Here is a 23122-nt window from a genome sequence, read left to right on the forward strand (position 1 = left end):
TGAGGAGAGAAAGAGCCCAGGCATCTGTATTTTATAAATCCTTATGGGATTCCAATGGGCAGCCAAAGTGAGAACCACTGATCCACACCAATGTTTGTCACATTCTAATGTGCAGAGATAACGTGGGACCTTTCTGAAGTGCAGATTCTGATTTCCTAGATCTAGGGTAGAGCCGGATTATACATTTCTAATAAGCTTCCAGGTGGTGCCAAAACTGCTGGTCTGATTGCTATTCACAGTGTGGTTCACAGACCAGCAGTATCAGTATCACATTCTCAATCAGAGACTAAAAGAAACCAGGTGATCAAATCACCTCCTGATTCAGAAACACCGAGGGTGTGACCCAGCCCTCTGGGATTTCCGAAAGTCCTACAGGTGTTGAGGCCCACTAAAGCTTGAGAATCAGACCGCGGATCTTGGTGTTTAGACACAGTCAATTTGGCACTTAATTGAGTTCTATGTTGTGTTTTCTGTAACTGTTTAATATAGACAGGTCTGTTGAAGGTTGCATTGAACGGGGCTACGAAGCCAAAACACTCTTTTCGTTTTACTTGGTTTCCGTGCAGTGCAAATTCTGTTTCATTCTGGCTAGGAGAAGAGTAAGAGATACAGCCCTAGTTCCAGACTTCTGCTCTTGCCTTCAAAGCCTCTGTGTTCACTCAGCTTGTGAAGCATCAGGAGCTTGCAAAGCCCCTGCAGGTGACACTCTGCAGTTGCAGGTGTCACCTGCAAGGAGCTGATTTATTAAAAGCCCTGCCAGGGCAGTTTAATCCCTGTGAAGTGATATTGTAACTCACCTCTAGCTGCTGTCCTATCAAAAAATCACCCTCCGTCCTCCTTCTCTTTGTTTACAAGCACCAGTTAATGGTTTTCTCTCCATTAAACAGCTCAGGGGACTGCTATTTAGAGAACTAATTGAATTCTTGCCAAGTTTGGGCATGATCCAGAGCTACTCCAATTCTCAGTATTTTCCATACTATGTATTTTCCCCTATTTTAACATGTATATAGCGTTGATACCTCTATCTGCAGAATGTAAGAAATTATAACTGTACACATGAGAGTATATTATCAATGCGGCAGTTCCTGCTCCTTGGCATGAAGAAACACCTCATTACTCTGCAATGCAAAACTAAAAATATGCATGTTTTTCAAATCTGCCAACAGAATCAATGTATGTTAATTCTGGAAATTATACTACTATTTATGAGATCTATTCCATAATGAAGAGTCAATAATCCATTTGTCTCTCTACCAATTCTACCACCAATCCTGGCCCCTACCACCAAATTTGAATAGTACCTCTTTGACGGCCAAAATATTATAGTGAGTGCATTAGTCCATTCTCGTTATAAAGAAATGCCTGAGACCGGGTAATTTGTAAAGAAAAGAGGTTTAATTGGCTCATGGTTCCACAGGCTGTACAGGAAGCATGGCTGGGGTGGCTTCAGGGAACTTTCACTCATGGCAGAAGGCAAAGCTGGAGCGGGCATCTTCCCACAGCCAGAGCAGGAGGATGTGGGGACTGGAGGTGGCACAGACTTTTAAATAACCAGGTCTCATGAGAACTCTGTCATGAGAACAGTACTAGGGGACTGGTGCTAAGCCATGAAAACCACTCCAGTGATTCAATACCTCCCACTACACCCCATATCCAGTACTGGGGATTACATTTCAACATGAGATTTGGATGGGGACACAGATCCAAACCATATCTGGTAGAATATTAGCATTCTTGGCCACTTAAAGAATACAGTTTTTCTGGCCTTTAGCAATTATTTCTCTATAAGACCGAAAGAGGTTAATCATCAAAGTAGGGATTTGGGACTGCATCTAATCATGGGTGGTCATAGACTGAAGAGATAAAGAGGAAGAGTTGACAAATAAATAAGTCAATAAATATTATCATAAGAAAAAACACTAATTACAGAAATAAAAGTTATTTTTCTTTTGAGTTGGTTTTTTTTTTTTTTTTTTTGAGATGGAGACTCAGTCTGTCGCCCAGGCTGGAGTGCAGTGGCATGATCTTGGCTCACTGCAAGCTCCACCTCCCAGGTTCATACCATTCTCCTGCCTCAGCCTTCCGGGTAGCTGAGATTACAGGCGCCCACCACCACACTTGGCTAATTTTTGTATGTTTGGTAGAGACAGGGTCTCACCATGTTGGTCAGGCTGGTCTTGAACTCCTGACCTCAGGTGATCCACCCACCTCGGCCTCTCAAAGTGCTGGGATTATAGGTGTGAGCCACCACTCCCGGCCTTCTTTAGACTTTTCTTTTTTTTTTTTAAATAATTCTACTCAGTAGATACCAGGCCAAAAATTTATATACTTTTTGAATGTGTAATACATAAAGCATGTGGATGTCAAATTACTATGATTTCCTCCAGTGCAGTCTAATGTAACACCGCACATTTAGACTCTGGAGCACGTTTTATTCCCTGTGGAAAGGTTCATTTAGATTGCTCGTGTAGGGATTTAGGGGGTATTTTTAATGTTATATTCGATGCCTTAAAGGAAACCTTCAATGCTTGTGCAATACACTTTTTCTTCCCAAATCTGTTTGCTTCTCCTCTTTGGTCCCTCAGTTTATATTATCGCCTCTATTTCAGGTTCTGGGTGACATGCATATCTGTTCTTTTGTTGTTGTTCTTATCTTTTTTCAACCATCATCCATTCGAAAACATTAATATTCTGAGATGAGTATCTTCATCTTCCATGGAATTATTCTTGGACCATAAAATATTTCATAGCTGAATTCTTTGAACATCTGCCTGGGATGTTTAGCAGAAGTAACTACTCTTTGTCGCTTCTCTTTCACAGTTTGTGGAGATGAGTGCACTGGCCTTCTTCTCGGTGACTTGGCTCGCCTGGAGCAGATGGTCATGAGCATCAACCTCACTGGTCCACTGCCTGCGCCATATAAAATGCTGTATGGTCTTGAAAATATGATTCAGGAGCTAAAGGTAGGTTGGTGCAGTCACAAGCAAGGGCCAGGGACAAGGTGACAGAAGCTTCACAAGCGGTATTGGCCATAATTGGTAAATGTTCTTCCCATAGCCCCAAATCAAGGGATATAGCTATTAGGGAAATTCAGAGACTTTCTTAACCAGTGGTTTTCAAACTCAAGAACTATAATATACAGATTTCTATTAAGGGAAAAGAGTCTCATGTACTCCCCAGTGTCTGGCCTAAATCAGTTTTATTATGTCACTTAAAGATGTGCAAACATAAAATCAGGTATGAACTCTTTATACTTATAGCTCTATAAAATTAAAACAAATTAATCCTTACGAAACCAATAAAATTCAAATTAAAAAACATTAATATAAAGTAACATGATTTTGGCTGAATGGAAATTGCTGCTTGCAACAAAAAGAGGATATTGAGTATTTCCACACAGTTCTTCCACCAGAGGTGACGTGGTAATTCAGTTCTCCTACCTTACCACATTTGAACGAGAGAGCCCCCTGCAAAGGGTCCTGAAATGACACGTGGGCATCACTTGACAAGTTTATGTGACTTACGTGCTCAGTCTGCCATCGGATCAAACATGCAAGCAAATGTAGGCACTGAGATCTAGTGGCCATATTCAACTCTCAGGTGCCTAGCCTGGGATCCAGAAATGCTTACGTTAATATTTAAGGTTATCGTCAAAATGAAAACACATAATTAGAATCTTGTACTAGATAACTAGAACTAGTAGACCTTTAAAAGTTCTTCAACAAGCACCAGTTTGATAAACACTGTACTAAATTGTGATTAAAGCTTTTGGCAGTTAATGGGGTCGAAGAAAATATTAAGGAAATTGGGATTGTTTCGTCTGATGAAAAAAGATGAAAGGTGTCAACTTACTCTCAATTATCAGGTATTTATTGAGAAATTATAGAATGCTTCAGCATTGCACTTGGTTCCCTGGGGATTTCATGACTCTTTTAATATCTTCACTACCCTTAGGCAATGTAGATTCTATGTGCTTTAAAAATAATCATTAATCAATAATCAAGCAATTAGCAAAAATACACAATGACCATGTGTTTTACAAACATTCAAAGTACATTAGAGTACAGCGATTGGAGATATCAGTAAGATTCAGAGTAACCAGGGAAGGTACCATTACTGAGAGTATAATTGCAGTTGGAATTTGAAGCAGAGACACAATTTTAACAGAGAAGTATTGATTGCTCTAGAGGAAGGCATCTAAGATTTCTTCACTAGGTGTTGGTAGATATTCTTTCAGGAAATATATTCTTTAATTCTGACGGTAACCTTCAAGGTAAGTATTATTATGCCTGTTTTCCAGAAGAAGAGATCAATAATGATGATAACAAGAATAACTAACATTTATTGACAAGCTAGCAATTGACTGAAGTCCTACATGGATTACCATACATAGCTTTTACAGAAACTCCAAGAAATAGGAAAGAAGTTGTCATGGGCTGAATATTTACATCTCCCCAATTTTATATGTTGAAGGTCTGTCGTAGTCCATTGGAGCTGCTATGACAAATACCATACACTGATTAGCTTATAAACAATAGAAATATATTTCTCACAGTTATGAGGCTGGGAAGCCCAAGATCAAGGTACCAGCAGGTTCAATGTCTAGTGAAGGCCTGTTCCTCATAGAGGGTGACTTCTTGTTATGACCCCACATTTAATTCATTTAATATCTGGATACTGAGGAAAAGGATGGCTAGCTCTCTGGGGTCTCTTCAATAAGGGCCCTAATCCCAATCATGAAGACTGCATTCTCATGACTTAATCACTTCCCAAAAGCTCCACCTCCTAATATCATCATACTGGGGACTAGGATATCAACACATGAATATTGGAAGGACACAAACATTCTGACCACAGCAAGCCCTAGCGCCCAGTGTAATGGTATTTGGAGATCCCTCTGCCATGTGAGGACACAGGGAGAAGGCAGCTGTGCTTAACACAGCCGTATGAGCAGAGGCAGTGGTGTGAATTAGGCCTGTCTGGCAGATATTAAAAGTCAGACCTGCTAGTGAAAGATAAAGCTGGAGACTTCAATGAGGCAGGGTGATATGATGGACAACCTTGAAAGCCAGGCAGAAGAACCTGAGTGTACCTTGTGGTCCCGGTGTTCAGGGAAGTGAAGAGTTTTAATAAAAAGAATGCTGATCAGTTATTTTCCTTGTATATGGAAGGAATACAGAAAAATAAACTAGAAAAGCAAACATCTTAGTTGAACATAAAACATTTTAAAACTAATAGCTAAGCAATGGATGATTAATTAAAGAGGGTCCTACAGAAGAGGCTCCAATCTGTAAATATCATCTAAACCAAGGGTTTCAGTGACCCATCCACTTCTGGCTAAATATTGATCCGGATGACCTGGATTATCCTTAAATTCCAGTCTTTCTTGATTCTTTATTTTGTTCTTCTTCCATCATTCACTTGACATTTGTATACTGAGGATCACCTTTTGATATTATAAAAACTTAAGTTATTTCACCTCTTTGCTCAATTCCTTTAACTATGTCAGTGCTCCCCAAGCTTCAGCCAAAGACCATCAAGGACACACATGTGATGGAACAAAGTGGGATTTATTAACTTGTTGCAACAAGGGACACTGAACACCATGGGGGAATTGTGGGCTGTCTCAATAAGAAGGTGTAGGAATAACTTCCAGTATTTGAGGTTGTGCTAGATAACTTAAGGTTAGCACTCAGCTGGGTGCTATTCGGAAGTGGGAGTAATTCTGTGAGTATTTTGTGAATCCCATCTAGAGGGAAGGAAGAACAGAGAGAGGATAAAGCTGTGATTAATAAGGAGGCAGTGATCATTCATATTAGCCAGGAAATGGGAGGTTGGGGTAGTTTTGTGGTCTGCACAAAACCCGCTACGGTTTTGTCTGCGCTTAGACATTGCAGGGTAGTCTCTTTTTTTGTATTTCATTCATCACTGGCTCCAAGTGACCTGGTCTAATGTTAGTGTCCTGCGAGATTATTTATGTTCCATAGGAAAAAAATATGGCCCCGCTGTCAGGCCAGTTCCTAGCAACACGGAGGGCAGGCCAGTTAGTTACTGCCTCGCCGGGTCCCTACGTCAAGGCCTGCCATTCTCTTTTTTACCTGTGATCTGTGTCTCTGTTAATTGGAATGAGAGCCTTAAATGGGCCAGGTAGGGAGTCAATCTTAACTCTACCCCTTACTGACTGTGTGATCTCGTGCACATTTTTAATCCCTTTCAAGACAGTTTGCTCTTTCATGAAATGAAATAACACCCCCCATCGAGCTGTTGTGAGAATTCAATGAAAAAACAAAACAAAACAAAAAAGCCTGGCACTTAGTAATTTCTCAATAAGTCACTGCAATTTTTATCTTTTTATTTTTTTGAGACGGAGTCTCGCTCTGTCGCCCAGGCTGGAGTGCAGTGGGGAGATTTCGGCTCACCACAAGCTCCGCCTCCGGTATTTACGCCATTCTCCTGCCTCAGCCTCCCGAGTAGCTGGGACTACAGGCGCCCGCCACAAAGCTCGGGTAATTTTTTTTTTTTTCTTTTTTTGTATTTTTAGTAGAGATAGGGTTTCATCCTGTTAGCCAGGATGGTCTCGATCTCCTGACCTCATGATCTGCCCACCTTGGCCTCCCAAAGTGCTGGGATTACAGGAGTGAGCCGCCGTGCCTGGCCTGCAATTTTTATTATTTGCCTGATTATTTGGCATGACACTCAGTGTGTAAGTGCACAGTTGAAATAGCTTCCTTCTCTTTTCTTTGCAGGTGAGAAGGCTAAGTTCCTTATATATATACAAAAATGTGTTCTGTTAAACACTGATCACTGCAAGGCCATTTACTAAAATGTTTATGGGATGGAATCTTTTTCAGCACTTGCTCTCACCTCAGCAGGCCCCAGAGAGGCTTATTCAGCTGGCAGAGGGCGATCTGAATACACTTGTGACCGAAATGAACGAGCTGCTGACCAGGGTAAGTTGGCAACATTATGAGTCTCCTGAAAGCAGATAGATTATGTCAATGAAGGAAAATTACTTCGAAGTTCTGAAATGCAAATCACCTTCTTCCTAATTCCCAATTTGGTATATAAAATAGATGCATTCTGACTTGCTAGTTCTGCTTCAAATCAAATCATAGAAATCAGTAGCACACAGAAAAGTTTGAGATACCTGGAAATTGTCAAGAACATTGGCTAAAAAGTCCAGAATGACAGTGTGTTTTGAGAACTTTATTCAGTAGCATCCATGGTAGTTTTCATCTGTTCTGATTTCCAAAAGCACTATCTTTGATTGTGTAAAGAGAAAGAAAAACAAATGAGAATACTTGTGGTCTCTTTCATCTCATCGTGGGATTTTTGCATTTGTATAGAAATACAGTGTAAATCAGTCTTTCTACACAAAGAGGAAATCTTCTCTATTGTGAGACTCCAAAGCACTTAAGACAGTTTTTAAAGTCAGAATGTAAAGTCCATGTTGCATTTATCAGACTTTTTAAGGAATTGGAAATTTTAAATTTTCAAAACTGCGATGGTATTAAAAACTTTTTGCTGTTAGAGAATGAAGAAAACAACATAAAGCCCGCCATCTTGTGGCCAGAAATATGCATGAAGCGAGAAACGGCGCTGCAAAGTAGGGATTTAATTTGATTATCTAAGAGCTTTAAGTGATAAAGAATATTGGAGCTAGAAGGTTCCTGGGGATTATCTAGTCCATTTTGTATTTTAAAGAAGAGCTGCCTCGGGCCATGACAGTGAAACGAATTAACAATGGCCATACAATTTGCTAAACCCAGGGACCTAAGCAGGACCCAGTCTCAAGATTCCCACTGGCCCAGTACTTTTTCTACATAGCCTGCTGTCGGTTTAGGAAAATTTCCACAGGGAAATCAAATAGGCTTCTGAGCACATAATGCTAAACAATGGCCCTGATGTTACAACAGCATACGAAACACTTTTTCAGAATCTCATAGCAACAATATAAAATGTACAGATACAACATGGAGTTTCTTGCCAAATGTATGTAGACATTAGATTAAATTGAGTGCACTTATCTCATATTAATTTAATATGTGGCAATTCATATTTGTTATGTGACTACTAATAGATAAGAATTTTCTAACAGGTCATGGCAGAATAAATCAATTTAACAAGCACACATAAATGTTCATAACATGCAAAGCCTAAGTGTTGGCAGATGAAAAATATGAATGAGGCTCAATCTGTCTTCAAAGAACTTTCAGGTGTGTGTGTGTGTGTGTGTGTACATCAGTGTTTAGGTGTATGGAGGACAATATTAGATAATTGCATGCAAGTATACAATAAAACATGAAATAAAATAGAGTCAGAAGAAATTCTTGAGAAATATGTAGTAATAGAACAATTTCATCTGGTTAGGGTTAATTAGAAAAAAATCCACGTAATAAGTGGCATTTCATTCATTCATTAACTAATACTTATTGGGGGTTTCCCATGTTCTAGGAATTATGACAGACACTAAGGATAGAGGTGTGAGCAAAACCGTGCAGTCCTTGCCCTTATTGGCTTAGTATAGTCTGATGATCTGACCTTGGAGACACAAGAAGTACTTCATTAAGAGTGTCAGGTCTTTATTAGGTCTCAGTCTATACTCTACTCTTTCCAGCAGATTCTCTCACACTGTTTTTTAAACAGACTTTATTTTTTAGAGCAGTTTAAAGTTCACAAAAAAATTGAGCGTAAAGTTCAGAGAGTTCTCATATCTACTCCCTGCCCCCACAGTCTTCCCCACTGTCTACCTCCCCCACCAGAATAGTACATTTGTTACAGTCGATAAACCTAAGTTGACACCTCCTCATCACCCAAAATCCATAGTTTACATTAGGGTTCACTCTTGGTGTTATATATTCTATGGGTTTGGACAAATACATTATAACGTGTCCACCATTGTAGTATAATATAGAAAAGTCGTACTGCCTGAAAAATCCTCTATGCTTCACCTCTTCATACCTCCCTCCTCCTTGACCCCTGGCAACCACTCATATTTTTACTACCTCCATAGTTTTGCCTTTTTTGGAATATATAGCTGGAAGCATGCAGTGTGGTGCTTTTTCATGTTGGCTTCTTTCCCTTGGTAACATGCACCTAAGGTTTCTCCATATTTTTTCATGGCTTTTTAGCTCATTTCTTTGTAGTGTTGAATAATATTTCATTGTCTAGACATCTCACTGTTTATGTATTCATTCCCCTACTGAAGGACATCTTGGTTGCTTCCAAATTCTGGCAGCATGAATCAAGTTGCGGTAAACATCTTTGTGCAGACTTTTGTGTGGACACAAGTTTTCAACCTATTTGGGTGAATATAAAGGAGCATGATTGCTGGATGGTATGGTAAGAGTATATTTAGTTTTGAAAGAAATTGCCAAACTGTATTCCAAATGGTCTTTACTATTTTGCATTTCCACCAGTAATAAATGAGAGTTTCTGTTGCTCCACATCCTCACCAGCATTTGGTGTTTTAGTGTTTGGATTTTATCATTATAGTACGTATGTATGGTATCCCATTCTTGTTTTAGTTTGCAGTTCCTTAATGACATATGATGTCAAGCATCTTTTCATATGCTTATTTGCCATCTGTATATCTTCTTTGGTAAGGTGTCTATTTAGGGTCTTTCTCTGTTTTTTTCATTGGGTTCTTTTCTTGTTGAATTCAGAGTTTTTTGTATATTTTGGTTAATAGTCCTTTATCAGGTATGTCTTTTGCCATTATTTTCTTCCCCTCTGTGGCTTGTCTTATTCTCTTGAGAAGTGTCTTTCACAGAGCAGAAGTTTTCTACTGTAAAGAAGTCCAGCTTGTCAATTAGGTTTCTCCCAGTTGAGCCTTTGGTGTTGTATCTAAAAAGTCATTGCCATACCCCCGGTCATCTAGATTTTCTCCTATGCTGTCTTCTAGGAGTGTTACAGTTTTGCATTGTACACTTGGTCTTTAATCCATTTTTAGTTAATTCCAATACTATTGTAAAATAAACTTTTTACTTTACAATAGTTTTAGATTTCAGAAAACTTGCAAAGAGAGTACCAAGAGCCTTCACATACTCCATTCCCAGTCTCCCCCATTGTTAACGTCTTACATTAGCATGGTGCATGTGTCATAACTAATGAGCTAATAATATTGATATATTACCGTTAACCCAAGACTATATTCATATTTTTTCAGTGTTTACTGAATTTTTTTTTACTGTTTCAGCATCCCATGCAGGATACTACGTTACATTTAGCCATCCTGTCTTCTTACGTTCCTCTAGACTGTGGCAATACTGTCAAAAATACTGTAACAGTGTTTTTGAAACAGTGTTTTTGATGACTTTGACAGTTTGGATAGGTTCCTGTATTTGGTAAGCTGTCCCTCAATTGGGGTTTGTCTCGTATCTTTCTCATGATTAGAATGGAAGTATGAGTTTTTGTGGGAAAAACTTCAGAGGTAAAGTACCATTTTCATCACATCAAGAACCCATGTGACCAATATGACTTATTACTGTGGATATTGACCCTGATCCCCTGACTAAGGTAGTGTTTGCCAGATTTTTCCACTGTAAAGTTACTCTTTTACGCCCTTTTCATACTCTAATACTATTTTTATCTGCCCATTCTTCAGATTCAGTAACATAAAAGGCATAGAAATAGGACTACTGAAAGCAAAGATCACTTTAATGGGTTGAGAAGGGGGAGGAAATGTAAATACTCACTAATTACTTTTTTCCTACTATATTTGTAATTAGAAATATATCTTCCATGCAGATCATAAATACTCAAGTCAATATGACAAATTCTCTCTTTCCCTGTGGTCAAGGTGCATAACAATCAAAAGGTGATTTAATACAGATGGAATTATAATTAGAGAGTTAGATGGTTTCATTATCCAAAATCAGACTAAATCTGCTAATGCCTCTATCTCAGAGTCATGAATGATCCTGCACTTGCGACCAGGGTATGAGAAATGCAGTGGCCACAACTTCCAATTACCCATGACTACATTAGAGAAGACAGTGCCGTAGACTAGGACTGCACATTGGAAATAGCAGGAGCCCTATCTCACACCCATAGGTTGTGATGCAATTGGTCTGGGGTACAGTCAGACCATTGGGATATTCAAGAATTCCCCAGATTATACTGATAAAGACTTACTGTGATCCTGTAGTTACCTAATAGCTAAGACTCCCTTTCCTCTGGAAAATGCCTTAATTGGTACTGCCAATCTTTTTTCTTTCTTTTTTTTTTTTTTAAACAGAGTTTCACTCTTGTCCAGGCTGGAGTACAATGGTGTGAACTCGGCTCACTTCAACCTCCACTTCCTAGGTTCAAGCAATTCTCCTGCTTCAGCCTCCCAAGTAGTTGGGACTACAGGCACCGGCCACCATGCCCAGCTAATTTTTATATTTTTTTATTTATTTATTTATTTATTTATTTATTTATTTATTTATTTATTTATTTATTTATTTTTAGTAGAGATGGGGTTTCATCATGTTAGCCAGGCGGGTCTCAAACTCCTGACCTCAGGTGATCCACCCGTCTCAACCTCCCAAAATGCTGGGATTACAGACGTGAGCCACTGTGCCCGGCAGTACTGCCAATCTTTGTTCTGCTCCTTTTTCTCTGCTTGGTTGGCTCATCAGTCACTTGATACAGTCTTTAGATTTGTTAAGAGCACATGGCGAGGTTGATCCTACATGACTGCTGTAGGAGTTGCCCTCTCTTCTTCAAGGGCTTTTATATTTTATACTCATAGTTTTTAAACGGAGAAATCGAATTCCCTAATATCCCTGGGTAAAGAAGATATTATTCCTCCCAAGAACTCACATTTAAAATGTATTTTGATATATTTTAATTAATATATAAAGTAAAAAATGTACATAATCATATATCTCTTTCAATGCATTTTGATTTGTTGCCATTTTGTTTTACTCATTGGAAGACCCCAAGTTCCTCACATGTGAGAATCATGCTTAACATATTCAAACTGCCCTGCAATATGTGTAGAATATTAGAATGCTTTTTGATGATGACTCTACTTACCTCTGTAGCTATTGTCTTCAGCTCCTTTCTTTTTTCAGAGCCAAAATTTTTGAAAGACTTGGAGATAAGTCTGTATTTATTTCTCACTCCACTGCTGCCTGGATTTTCACTCCAGCCCACTACTGAAACCGTTTTTATAAGGTAACCAATGACGATCTGGTAACTAAATCCACTGGATACTTACTAATTTTACTTGGAATCTCTGCAGCAATTGCCAGCTTTGATCTTTCCTTCCTTCTTAGCACACTCTCCTCTCTCTGTTTTCCTCCTAATTCTCCAGCCTTTCATTCTAAGGCTCTTCCTCTCATCATCACTGCAAAGTTCGTGTTCCTTGGGGACTAGACCTCAGTCCATGTTTCCCCTCACTCTATAACTCTTCCTTTGATCTTCAGTTGCCATGTGTAAGCTGTTAACTCATAAATCTATATTTTCAAGGCTGACTTCATTCTCATGCTTTGGCCCTGTGTGCCTTACTATGGATTGTGGACTGAACATCTCAAACTAAACTCATCATTTCCTCTTAAAGCCCATTCTTTCTCCTATTTAGACCATCTCAGTGTTTTATCCTCCAGTATATGCCCAGTCTCCCAAACCGAAATTAGCAGGTTACCCTTCACTCTACTCCCTCTTTCACCTTTCATCAAATTCAGTTTCCTTCTATGGTGGCTCTTTGTAAGCCTTATCCAACTCTAACCAGTTATTATTTATATGGTAGAGTGAACATTCTAAATTACAGATCCTGTCATGTCATGTCATTCTCTTCCTTAAATTGTACTATGGCTTTCTACCTTTTTTCAGGATGACATACAGTGTTCTCCCACCATGATCTAATCTTGCTTCTCTCTCATCTCTCCCGACCACTCATGGTCTGGTCATCTGGACCCCCATGGATTGAGCATGTAAGCCAGAAACCTATGAATTTTCTTTGGTGCCTCTTTCTTCCTCATGATGCTCCTGCTTATCCAACTCATTACCACACACTGGGCTTCCACTTGTGTGTATGGCATTCATCTCTACTACAACACTCTCATCCAATCTCGTATTGTCTAGTTTGGGATTACCACATTTGTTTTTTAGCGGGTCTCTCTGCTTTTACTCTTGTTCTCCTCCAAATCTGTTCTCTGTAATGTAGCCAGAATGAACGTTTGCTATTCCAAATGTGAATATGTCATCGCAGTGCTTACCAATTCTTCCCCTGACTTCCCTTAGGCTCTTAGGATAAAGATCAAAATTCTCCCCTTGGTCGTATCTCCTACCACTTGTGCCCCTGGCCATCTGCACTCCAACCATACTGTCCCCCAGCCACTTTGTCCCACCACAAAGCATTTCTACACATTTCTCTACTTTGCCTTAAAGGTAATCTACCTCTCCCCACATTTTGTTAATTTCTGTTAACTCCAATTTACTTTTCAAATCTCAGCTTGTGAAAGCCTTCTGTGCCATCGCAAGGGTTCTGAGATTCTTCCTGTGTTTATCTTATACCAGTATTATTTCCTCCAGTTTGCAATTATAAATTTATCTACATGATCATTTGACAAATAACTCTCTAGTCCACCAGACTATAGACTCCAAATGGGCAAGAAGCCTTTTTGTTTCTTATCAGAGTATCACCAATATTATGCACGTAATAGGTGTTGAGTCGATATTTGTTTAATTAATTGTGAATAATTTTAAAAGCATTTGAACAACAAGATGAAATGTAGACAAGCCAAAATAAACACTGATTTTGCATGCTGTAAAATGCATTAAAATCAGGCATATATTTATAATTATATTATTGAATATTTTGTTTTCATTGATAAACACCTCTTAAATGTTTATATTCAGCAAGAGGAGAATGCTGTGTAGTAGACTGAGCTGTACAAAATATTAAAATTTAGCTTCACTTATATTGTATTTTATTGCCTATTTAATATCAAATTTAATGAAAATGAAGCATTTCCAAAAGGATGAAACTAGTTTTTAAATTATTTAAGTGCCAATATTATAAGTTTATAATATTTTATTTATGGTTTTTAAAAGATTTCAACTGCTAACAGTGTTTTCTATTTCTCCTTTTATATTTTTAAAAGATATATAATATAAAACAAGCCATATCTTTTTGGTTTGGAACTTTTAAAATTGGCACGTGAAATGTTTAGGAAGAAATTCTACATGGAACTGGCTCATTGTCATTCCACGGGGTCAGCTGGTTGCTCTCTTTCCTTGTGTGTTGTTGGTCCTCACGGCTTGCCTGATGAGTCCTTCACTACCACTTAGACATATGGAGCTGGTAATATTGGAAGATGACCCTTGAGAGTATCATATAAATGATTTGATCTGAAATTTAATTTTAGCAGGAAACCATATGAGTCTGCAAATGCGAAGGTAGACGGTATCTAAGCAATGTTATCTATTCAGTAGTTAGGTTTGCTCCATTGGATTCTAGTTTTAACATAAAGAAGGCAGAAAATGAAACACACTGGTAATATCCAACCAAGAAAATTACGTGCAGATTTTAAGAGGCACAGTAAGAACTGCTTGAGCTAAAGCAGGAAAGTAACAGCTACATTGTTCAGAAGTAAATTAACGTGTGCCTAATGGTAATGCATGCTGCCTAGTTATAAATACTCTAAAAAACAAAACAAGAAAAAATAGAAAAAGAAATGGGAAAAAAAAACCTAGTTGAGTGAATGTCAACATAAAAAAAAGATAATCAAAGGCAAGAGAGATACAAGATACTGTGTAAGGCATCATTTACAAAGGAACACTGTAAAGATTGCAGAATAGAGGTAAGAGGATGTCAAAATAAGAAAAGCCAAGATAGAGAATGAAAGGAAGATTGTACAACATATTATGATAAATGAGAAGTTATTTGTCAAATACTCAAAGGACAAGATAATAGTGAATGAGAAGAAGGATGACTAAAAGATGGAGATGGTAATTTAATAAAACACAGAAAGAGCCAAACTGAATCAGACAGATAGTCTCTATCATGTAGTATTTAGCATTCACTCGTAACATTATCACTAGCCTGTCCTGGGTGAGATTGATTTTTGTGAGTTTTGCTTTGACAATGATACCACTATCTATCACCACTGCGCCTAGGTGATAGTGCATTTGTCATAGGCTTCTTTATGAAGTCTCTCGTGGGTATTTTTGACAAGGGTAACTCTTCAACTTAATTACTGTGTAATGAGACATGATTTTGAAAAATATATACCTAGATGATGTTCTGATATGATTTTGAAATGTGTTAATTCACTGAAAGCGAAAACTTACATACTTAAAGTATGCATTAACTGGAGCAGTGTCCTCCACTCACCTAGAATATTCTAGTTTTCATGTATTTTACTACTGTTTCTGAATGTTAGCTGAACAAAAAGTAGCGTTGGGTACAAACAAAACAAAAAAAGTGTGTATTTCATCTCCAATTCCCCGTACATGTAAGTTCAGATAAGTCACTTAACCTCCTCATACCTTCCTTTTCACCTGTGTAAAAAGAGGGATCATGCCTTCCATATATCTCTAAATGCAGGAAGAGTGAGTGAGACACAGGAGAGTGCTGTAAGCCTTTGCAAACATGCATATAAATCTGGCATAACTATTCACAATAGCAAAGACATAGAATCAACCTAAGTGCCCATCAATGATAGACTGGATAAAGAAAATGTGGTACATATATGCCATGGAATACTATGCAGCCATAAAAAAGAATGAGTTCATGTTCTTTTCAGGGACATGGATGGAGCTGGAGGACATTACCCTTAGCAAACTAACACAGGAACAGAAAAATCAAATACTGCATGTCCCACTTATAAATGGGAGTTAAATGATGAGAACACATACACATATAGAAGGGAACAATGCACACTGGGGCCTACCAGAGGGCAGAGGGTGGGCAGGATGAGAGGATGAAGAGGATCAGGAAGAATAACTTATGGGCACTGGGCTTAATACCTGGGTGATGAAATAATGTGTGCAACAAACCCCATTACACACATTTACCTGTGTAACAAATCTGCACATCCCGCACATGTACCCTGAACTTAAAATAAAAGTTAAAAAGATATAAAAAATGCAAGTACTTCTGAAGTACACCTGAGCCGGACTGTGTGTAATTCATTCTTTAGAGGGCCAACCCGCATTAAGTTGATGCTTTTGGTGCCAGGAACCTCACATCTCCTTCTCCTCTGGAATGTAGCCTAAAGAGGAAGCTCTTCTTCTGTGTTTAGAGGGAAGGTGTCTCCTTCAGTAAGCACTGCACTGGCCCTGAAGAGTCTTCCTACCCTCTTCCTGCCCCCTACTCCCACTCCCATCCCACCAGTGTGGAACTACTTGGTGTGTAATCAAAGGCCCAGTTTGAATTACTGTAAGGCCAGTGGCTAGCAAGCAGTGTCGTTGGGACTGGAGATTATCATGCCTGGTTCTCCTCCCAAGCTTCAACTGTAGCTCTTGAGCAGCAGCTTCCTCTGAGCTTCTAAAAAATGCGCAGAAAACTGCCCAGCCAACCACATTTGCTGGCAAGCATAGCACCAGGCATATGGTCAGTTTGAGTGCTATTAGTTAGGCTTTAGAACTTCCAAGGGATCGTGGGTTTGACTGTCATTGTATCAGCCAATCACCCAACATCTTTGACCCATGATAATTTGCCAGACACTATGCCTGGCACTGTGAGGAATAAAAAAAAAAATTGAGACAGAGCCCTAGCCTGCTCTAATCTATCTATCGAATGGAGATTAGATAGATATGGCAAAGCACCCAACAAAGTTACTACCCATTACAGTTGTGAATAGTGGTAATAATAAATATTTTTGAAAATCTAAGAAAAGAGAGCATGTGCTAGAATAGGTAAGGAGGGCTTCACTAAGAAGATGGAGTTGGAATTGAATCTCAAAAGCTGGATTTATTTTGGAGAAATAGAGAGGAGTTAAGAAGCAAAAGTGTGAACAAAATCTTTTTTGGAGAATGTTCCAAAAGAAAGTAGGCAAGAAGAATGGTAATAAGGTTGGCAAGATTGGTTAGGAAAATTGTTGTTCAGTCCTGTATATAACAACATTAGAGAATATTTACTATAAGTTAGGTATCATACTAGGAGCTGGATATAATATGATGAACAAAACAGACCAGTTCTCACCCCCTTAGAACTTACCTGTCGGTTGGATAGGTTGTCAATAAATAGGTGAGCCAATTACTAAGTAATTCTCAAATCCATGGTGCTATGAAGGAAACATCCTGCTGCAGGAAGTGTGGCAACCTAGGTAGCACCCTGGGAATGGCCACACTAAGGAGAAGCCCTTAAACTGAAAGCTGATGGGTAACAAGGACCCAGTCTCTAAAGGTGTTGAGGAGAAGCTCATTCTAGGTAAAGACAACAGGATACAAGAGGGTGCTAAGAAGGGATGAGTTTTGCATATTTAATATACTAAAACTATGTCAGGGAGGCTCACTGCATAGGGTCTTAGTGCTAATTTTTTCAACTTCTTTCTTATCATGGAGCTTGTAGGATTCTTGACAATTTAGTATTGAAGTACTCATATGATCAATACTAAGAATAAAATGCACGTGAATGATGACTCTTACACAATCCTACATAAATGAAATAACCTGTACGACAGATTACAAGCCAGAGGAAGTAAAGACAATGAATATGATCTTGATCATCCAGAATTTAAAAGAGATAGTGCATGATATATACTTACTTTTTAAAATTTAGACACTTTGAGTTGTTAATAAGAATTGGTCCATTTGTTGCAAAATTATGATTTTTTGGTAACAGAAAATATATTGATGAAGCAAAATAATATATTTTAAGTTTAAATTATAATGTACGTTTTCTGTATCATAAGAGACACTGGTGGTATTGATACATTAATTCTTTTTTATTTTTTTAATGAATCTTTAATTTTTATTTTTTATTTTTTTATTATACTTTAAGTTCTTGGGTACATGTGCATAACGTGCAGGTTTGTTACATATGTATACTTGTGCCATGTTGGTGTGCTGCACCCATCAACTCGTCAGCACCCATCAACTCGTCATTTACATCAGGTATAACTCCCAATGCAATCCCTCCCCCCCGCCCCCATGATAGGCCCCGGTGTGTGATGTTCCCCTTCCCGAGTCCAAGTGATCTCATTGTTCAGTTCCCACCTATGAGTGAGAGCATGCGGTGTTTAGTTTTCTGTTCTTGCGATAGTTTGCTGAGAATGATGGTTTCCAGCTGCATCCATGTCCCTACAAAGGACTCAAACTCACCCTTTTTTATGGCTGCATGGTATTCCATGGTGTATATGTGCCACATTTTCTTAATCCAGTCTGTCACTGATGGACATTTGGGTTGATTCCAAGTCTTTGCTATTGTGAATAGTGCTGCAATAAACATACGTGTGCATGTGTCTTTAGAGCAGCATGATTTGTAATCCTTTGGGTATATACCAAGTAATGGGATGGCTGGGTCATATGGTACTTCTAGTTCTAGATCCTTGAGGAATCACCATACTGTTTTCCATAATGGTTGAACTAGTTTACAATCCCACCAACAGTGTAAAAGTGTTCCTATTTCTCCACATCCTCTCCAGCACCTGTTGTTTCCTGACTTTTGAATGATTGCCATTCTAACTGGTGTGAGATGGTATCTCATTGTGGTTTTGATTTGCATTTCTCTGATGGCGAGTGATCATGAGCATTTTTTCATGTGTCTGTTGGCTGTATGAATGTCTTCTTTTGAGAAATGTCTGTTCATATTCTTTGCCCACTTTTTGATGGGGTTGTTTGGTTTTTTTTTTTTTTTTTTTTTTTTTGTAAATTTGTTTGAGTTCTTTGTAGGTTCTGGATATTAGCCCTTTGTCAGATGAGTAGATTGCAAAAATTTTCTCCCATTCTGTAGGTTGCCTGTTCACTCTGATGGTAGTTTCTTTTGCTGTGCAGAAGCTCTTTAGTTTAGTTCCCTATTTAATAAATGGTGCTGGGATAATTGGCTAGCCATAAGTAGAAAGCTGAAACTGGATCCTTTCCTTACTCTTTATACGAAAATTAATTCAAGATGGATTAGAGACTTAAATGTTAGACATAATACTATAAAAACTCTAGAAGAAAACCTAGGTAGTACCATTCAGGACATAGGCATGGGCAAGGACTTCATGTCTGAAACACCAAAAGCAACAGCCACAAAAGCCAAAATTGACGAATGGGATCTAATGATACATTAATTCTTAAGGTAAGATACTGGAAGATGACCAAAATGTAGATCAAGTTCCTTATTATGGTGTTCGGTAATATGTGAAAGTAGTAGTGGTACCATAAAGTCCAGTCAAGTCTAGACTGGAAAAATATCCAAAGCAGTTTAGACTACCAACATCTTTTTTTTTTTTTTTTTGAAACAGAGGCTTGCTCTGTCGCCAAGCTGGAGTGCAGTGGCGCGATCTCGGCTCACTGCCAAGCTGTTGAACTTAGTTAGTGATTCAAAAGTAACGTTTAAAAAATGATGGATGAGTATGTGTGTGTATGGGAATGTGTTTATGTATATGTGTCTGTGTGTAAAAAGTTATTTGACCCATCAGACCTTTGAGTGCAAACACGTGCAGGAAACGAAGTTTAAGGAAATTAATGGAACATAATTGCAACACTCACCACAAAAGCAAGGATTTGAGTAACCTAGGGATTGGATGCACAGTTTGTTCCAAAAAAAAAGTTTCAAATCTAACAGTGAAAATTTTAGAAGAATAAATCCAGAGCATTATAATACATTGGTTAATACTCTCCAAATTATTGTGTATATGTACTGCAAATTCTACAGAAAATTCCAATGGATTCTTACCCTTTCATCCTTTTATTTGTGATGTTAACACTTGCAGGTTAAGAGGTTAGATGATAATAGTTGGACTTTATATTCTTTCATTTATGCAAAACCTCGAAAACTTCCATAAGTTAAACCTCTTGCTGCCCTTAGGAAATCACAAAATGCAGTACAATTCCTCTAGCATCTTTTACCATGTTCTGTGCTGGCCAGACATTTAAATCTATTTAAAATCCACTTATGTATATTTAAAAAATTAATTCTGTAGCCATGCCTAGTATGCAAGCACTCTGGTATAAGATTGTAGACTATTAATATGCTGCCAACTTGGACCTTCTTCAAAATTATATTGAGACAGTTTGTGATTCTCTAATTCATTATCTGTAGTTAGACTATCCATATCTTTTTAGTAAAAGAGAAGAAGGCTTATATATTGGCATATGCATACACACAGGAAAATAAAGTGTAAACCTTTCAGGATACTCTAAACCTTGTAATTTTTAAAGAAACAATGTTATGCACACACCTTTTTTGTTTGACTAGATATGGTGTATTTTAACCGTGAACACATTGAATGCATTCCAGTGTGTCAAATGATATTTTAAATGTGAATAGAGGTGAATGTGCTTGAGAATACTCTTTGGGAGGTGTGGCTGTTTTGGGGTTCTGTTTTACTTTGCTGACAGTGTTGCATGATTCTGTGATTAACAACCATATTTCTGGTGCTATCATATGGAAAAAGCTAGCATTTATTCTCCCTTAACGTTTTATTGGCATCTTTGATGTGTTACAAAACAGACATTTACTACTGAGTAGCTAGGCATTTCCCCCTCTTTGTTTCTTTAATTAACGTATTGATCTAAAACAAATCTATAGGATCAAGCTTATTGAGGCAGACAGGCTGTTCATCTCTCAGGAGATCACTGCTGCACTCCACACACTTTTTCAGTAAATAAAATATGGACAAAACTGCAACATGTGGAGGCTGAAGATTCCATTAAAGACTTTTGGCAGCTGTACCTTAAAGATATTTCAAAAATAATTGTGCTTTATCGCTTCTTCTGTGCCATAGCATATAACAAGGGTTTTTAAAAAGACCAAATACAGCTCTCTGATTTCCATTTAATGGAAGAAGTAATAAAGTTTAATTGTATACTTGAGCACGGGGTGTCATTTCCAATACATCTGATCAATAATTCATTGATTGCCTTTGGCTCAAAGTAATATTTGAAAGAAAATGCAGCCAGTGGGAGCTTCTCTAGCTGTAGCTTCATCATCTCTATTAATTATGCTTTTCCTGAATTTGGATCATTAGGCTACCAAAGTGACAGCAGATGGCGAGCAGACCGGACAGGATGCTGAGAGGACCAACACAAGAGCAAAGTCCCTGGGAGAATTCATTAAGGAGCTTGCCCGGGATGCAGAAGGTATTAGAAAGAATCATGTTTTAATCATCATTTCTCCCAACAGAAAAATGCAGAAAGGGATGACACAGGACTAGAATTTCTCTTGCTATGAGTGACATCTGTAAAATCAAAGGTTGAGTTTCAAAAAGTAGTGTGGTTAAGATATTCAAGGGTATTATCTGCTGAGAACCTGTGACCTACAGTGTTAAATTAGCGACAGTAATCAGTGAATTAATGACAATGAGGGCAGAATAGCAGTAAATTCTTGAAACATGGCTATTATGATTACGTAAGAATAGGCAACTTTTGTTTTTATTTGAAAGTATTTAAAATGTTTTCCATTTTTAAGAAAGCTAATGTCATCATTCCACTTGATACGTTAAAGCAGCACTTCAGTTTCTCAAAATGGCTTTTCAAATACCGGGGACTGTTTTTTAATGAACATCTGTTGCTTGGGATTTGAATGTGTTACTTTGTGAGAAGCTCTGATGCATTTAGCTCACAATGCTCTAGGAGTTAGTTCTTGCCATCTACTAACATGAATGAGAAAGTGGAAGCTATTTTTGGGCAAAAGCCCAAATTAAGAAACTCAAAGGATGCAGACAATACCTCTCCGCACTCGCCCCCCGAAAAAAACCTAGTCCTTAAGTATCTGTTGAAATATAATAAACATGCATGCAGGTTTAGAAATTGGGAAACATTGTTTTTGTTGTTTTTTGCTTGAAGAAGTAAAACATTTTTCTTGCTCTGCAATATTATGCATTTTAGATACTTTGTTTCTTAATGTAGCCCAATAAGTAAGGATGTGAGATCAACTTCAAGGCAGATTCTGATTGATAATTCTTAGGCACCACTGGCCAAGAAGAAACAAACTCCCAAAGATTCACCACTGCAAGAAGCAACAGGGTTTTAATTTGAGAGCTAATTTGAGGCAAAGGTGTGAGGTTTTGAAATAGAAATTACCTCTACCAGCAACATCTCAGTTAACTCATTGTGGTTTATCCTCTGCTAGATGAAGCTGTTGTACTTTCCCTAGTATTATTTTCCATTAATACTACTCGAAGTGCCCTCCTCTGACCGAAAACAACAACAACACCAAATCCCACTGCAGGTAGAGCATCTTCACTCTGAGCTGATCCCCAAACGCCCTAGTCTATGCTCCAGGAACTTTCCTTTTCTTTCCATTGACATTTCAAACCCCCAACACCCAGGAGCCCATCCTGGGGACTCATTTTCAATTTGTTTCAATCAAACATTGGTATGAGAATAAATGCTAGCATATGTTTTAATAGATCCTATTATCAAAACTGCTTACTTTATTCTCTGCATTGAACCCTCCATCTCCCACCAAACACAGATGCATATTCATGATTATGCATGAATCAATATGAATGACCATGCATGGTTATGCATGAATGGTAAATATGAACATTTTCTTCTTCTGGGTGTCTAGGGCCTCTGGGTACTGTTTGTACAATTTGTGAACCAACATGGGGGCAAAGTGGAGATGACATTTATCCCAGGCTTGCTCACCACCCCAAATCCCAAGTCTATACACCAGAGAAGGGATTACCCACCAAAGGTGTCGCTCATTTCCTAAATTATGCATAGATCAGGTGGTCTGATTGTGTCTGTCCAGATAGGGCACCCGTTTCTAATTTATGTAAAGTGCCATGTGGGACAGCTATACTTTAGGAAAATAAGAACACTATTCACTTTTGCCTGCAGGCACTGTTTGGCAGAATTAATCCAACTGTTCACATTGAATGAAAGCTCAAATTTAAATTGTACCAGAGCAACACTAAATGTTCATTGAGATGTGATACAAAGCTTGGCAGTTTAAGGGGGAAAAAAAGAGATGGTGGGGTAAGGAAGGGAGGGGAGGGAAGGAAGGGAGGGGAGGGAAGGAAGGGAG

The 23122-nt window shown here is 38.3% G+C and overlaps 1 protein-coding gene across 1 annotated transcript in view; it reads left to right on the forward strand.

Moving 5' to 3' along the window:
- Positions 1 to 23122, forward strand: part of LAMA2 (laminin subunit alpha 2) — a 509807-nt gene that overhangs the window by 355884 nt on the left and 130801 nt on the right. The window contains exons 34-36 of the mRNA XM_026454995.1: positions 2821 to 2963; positions 6852 to 6950; positions 21117 to 21228. Coding sequence (XP_026310780.1) covers positions 2821 to 2963; positions 6852 to 6950; positions 21117 to 21228 — 354 coding nt within the window. The remainder of the gene's footprint in view (positions 1 to 2820; positions 2964 to 6851; positions 6951 to 21116; positions 21229 to 23122) is intronic.

Source organism: Piliocolobus tephrosceles, chromosome 5, assembly GCF_002776525.5.
Source record: "Piliocolobus tephrosceles isolate RC106 chromosome 5, ASM277652v3, whole genome shotgun sequence".
Classification (NCBI taxonomy): domain Eukaryota; kingdom Metazoa; phylum Chordata; class Mammalia; order Primates; family Cercopithecidae; genus Piliocolobus; species Piliocolobus tephrosceles.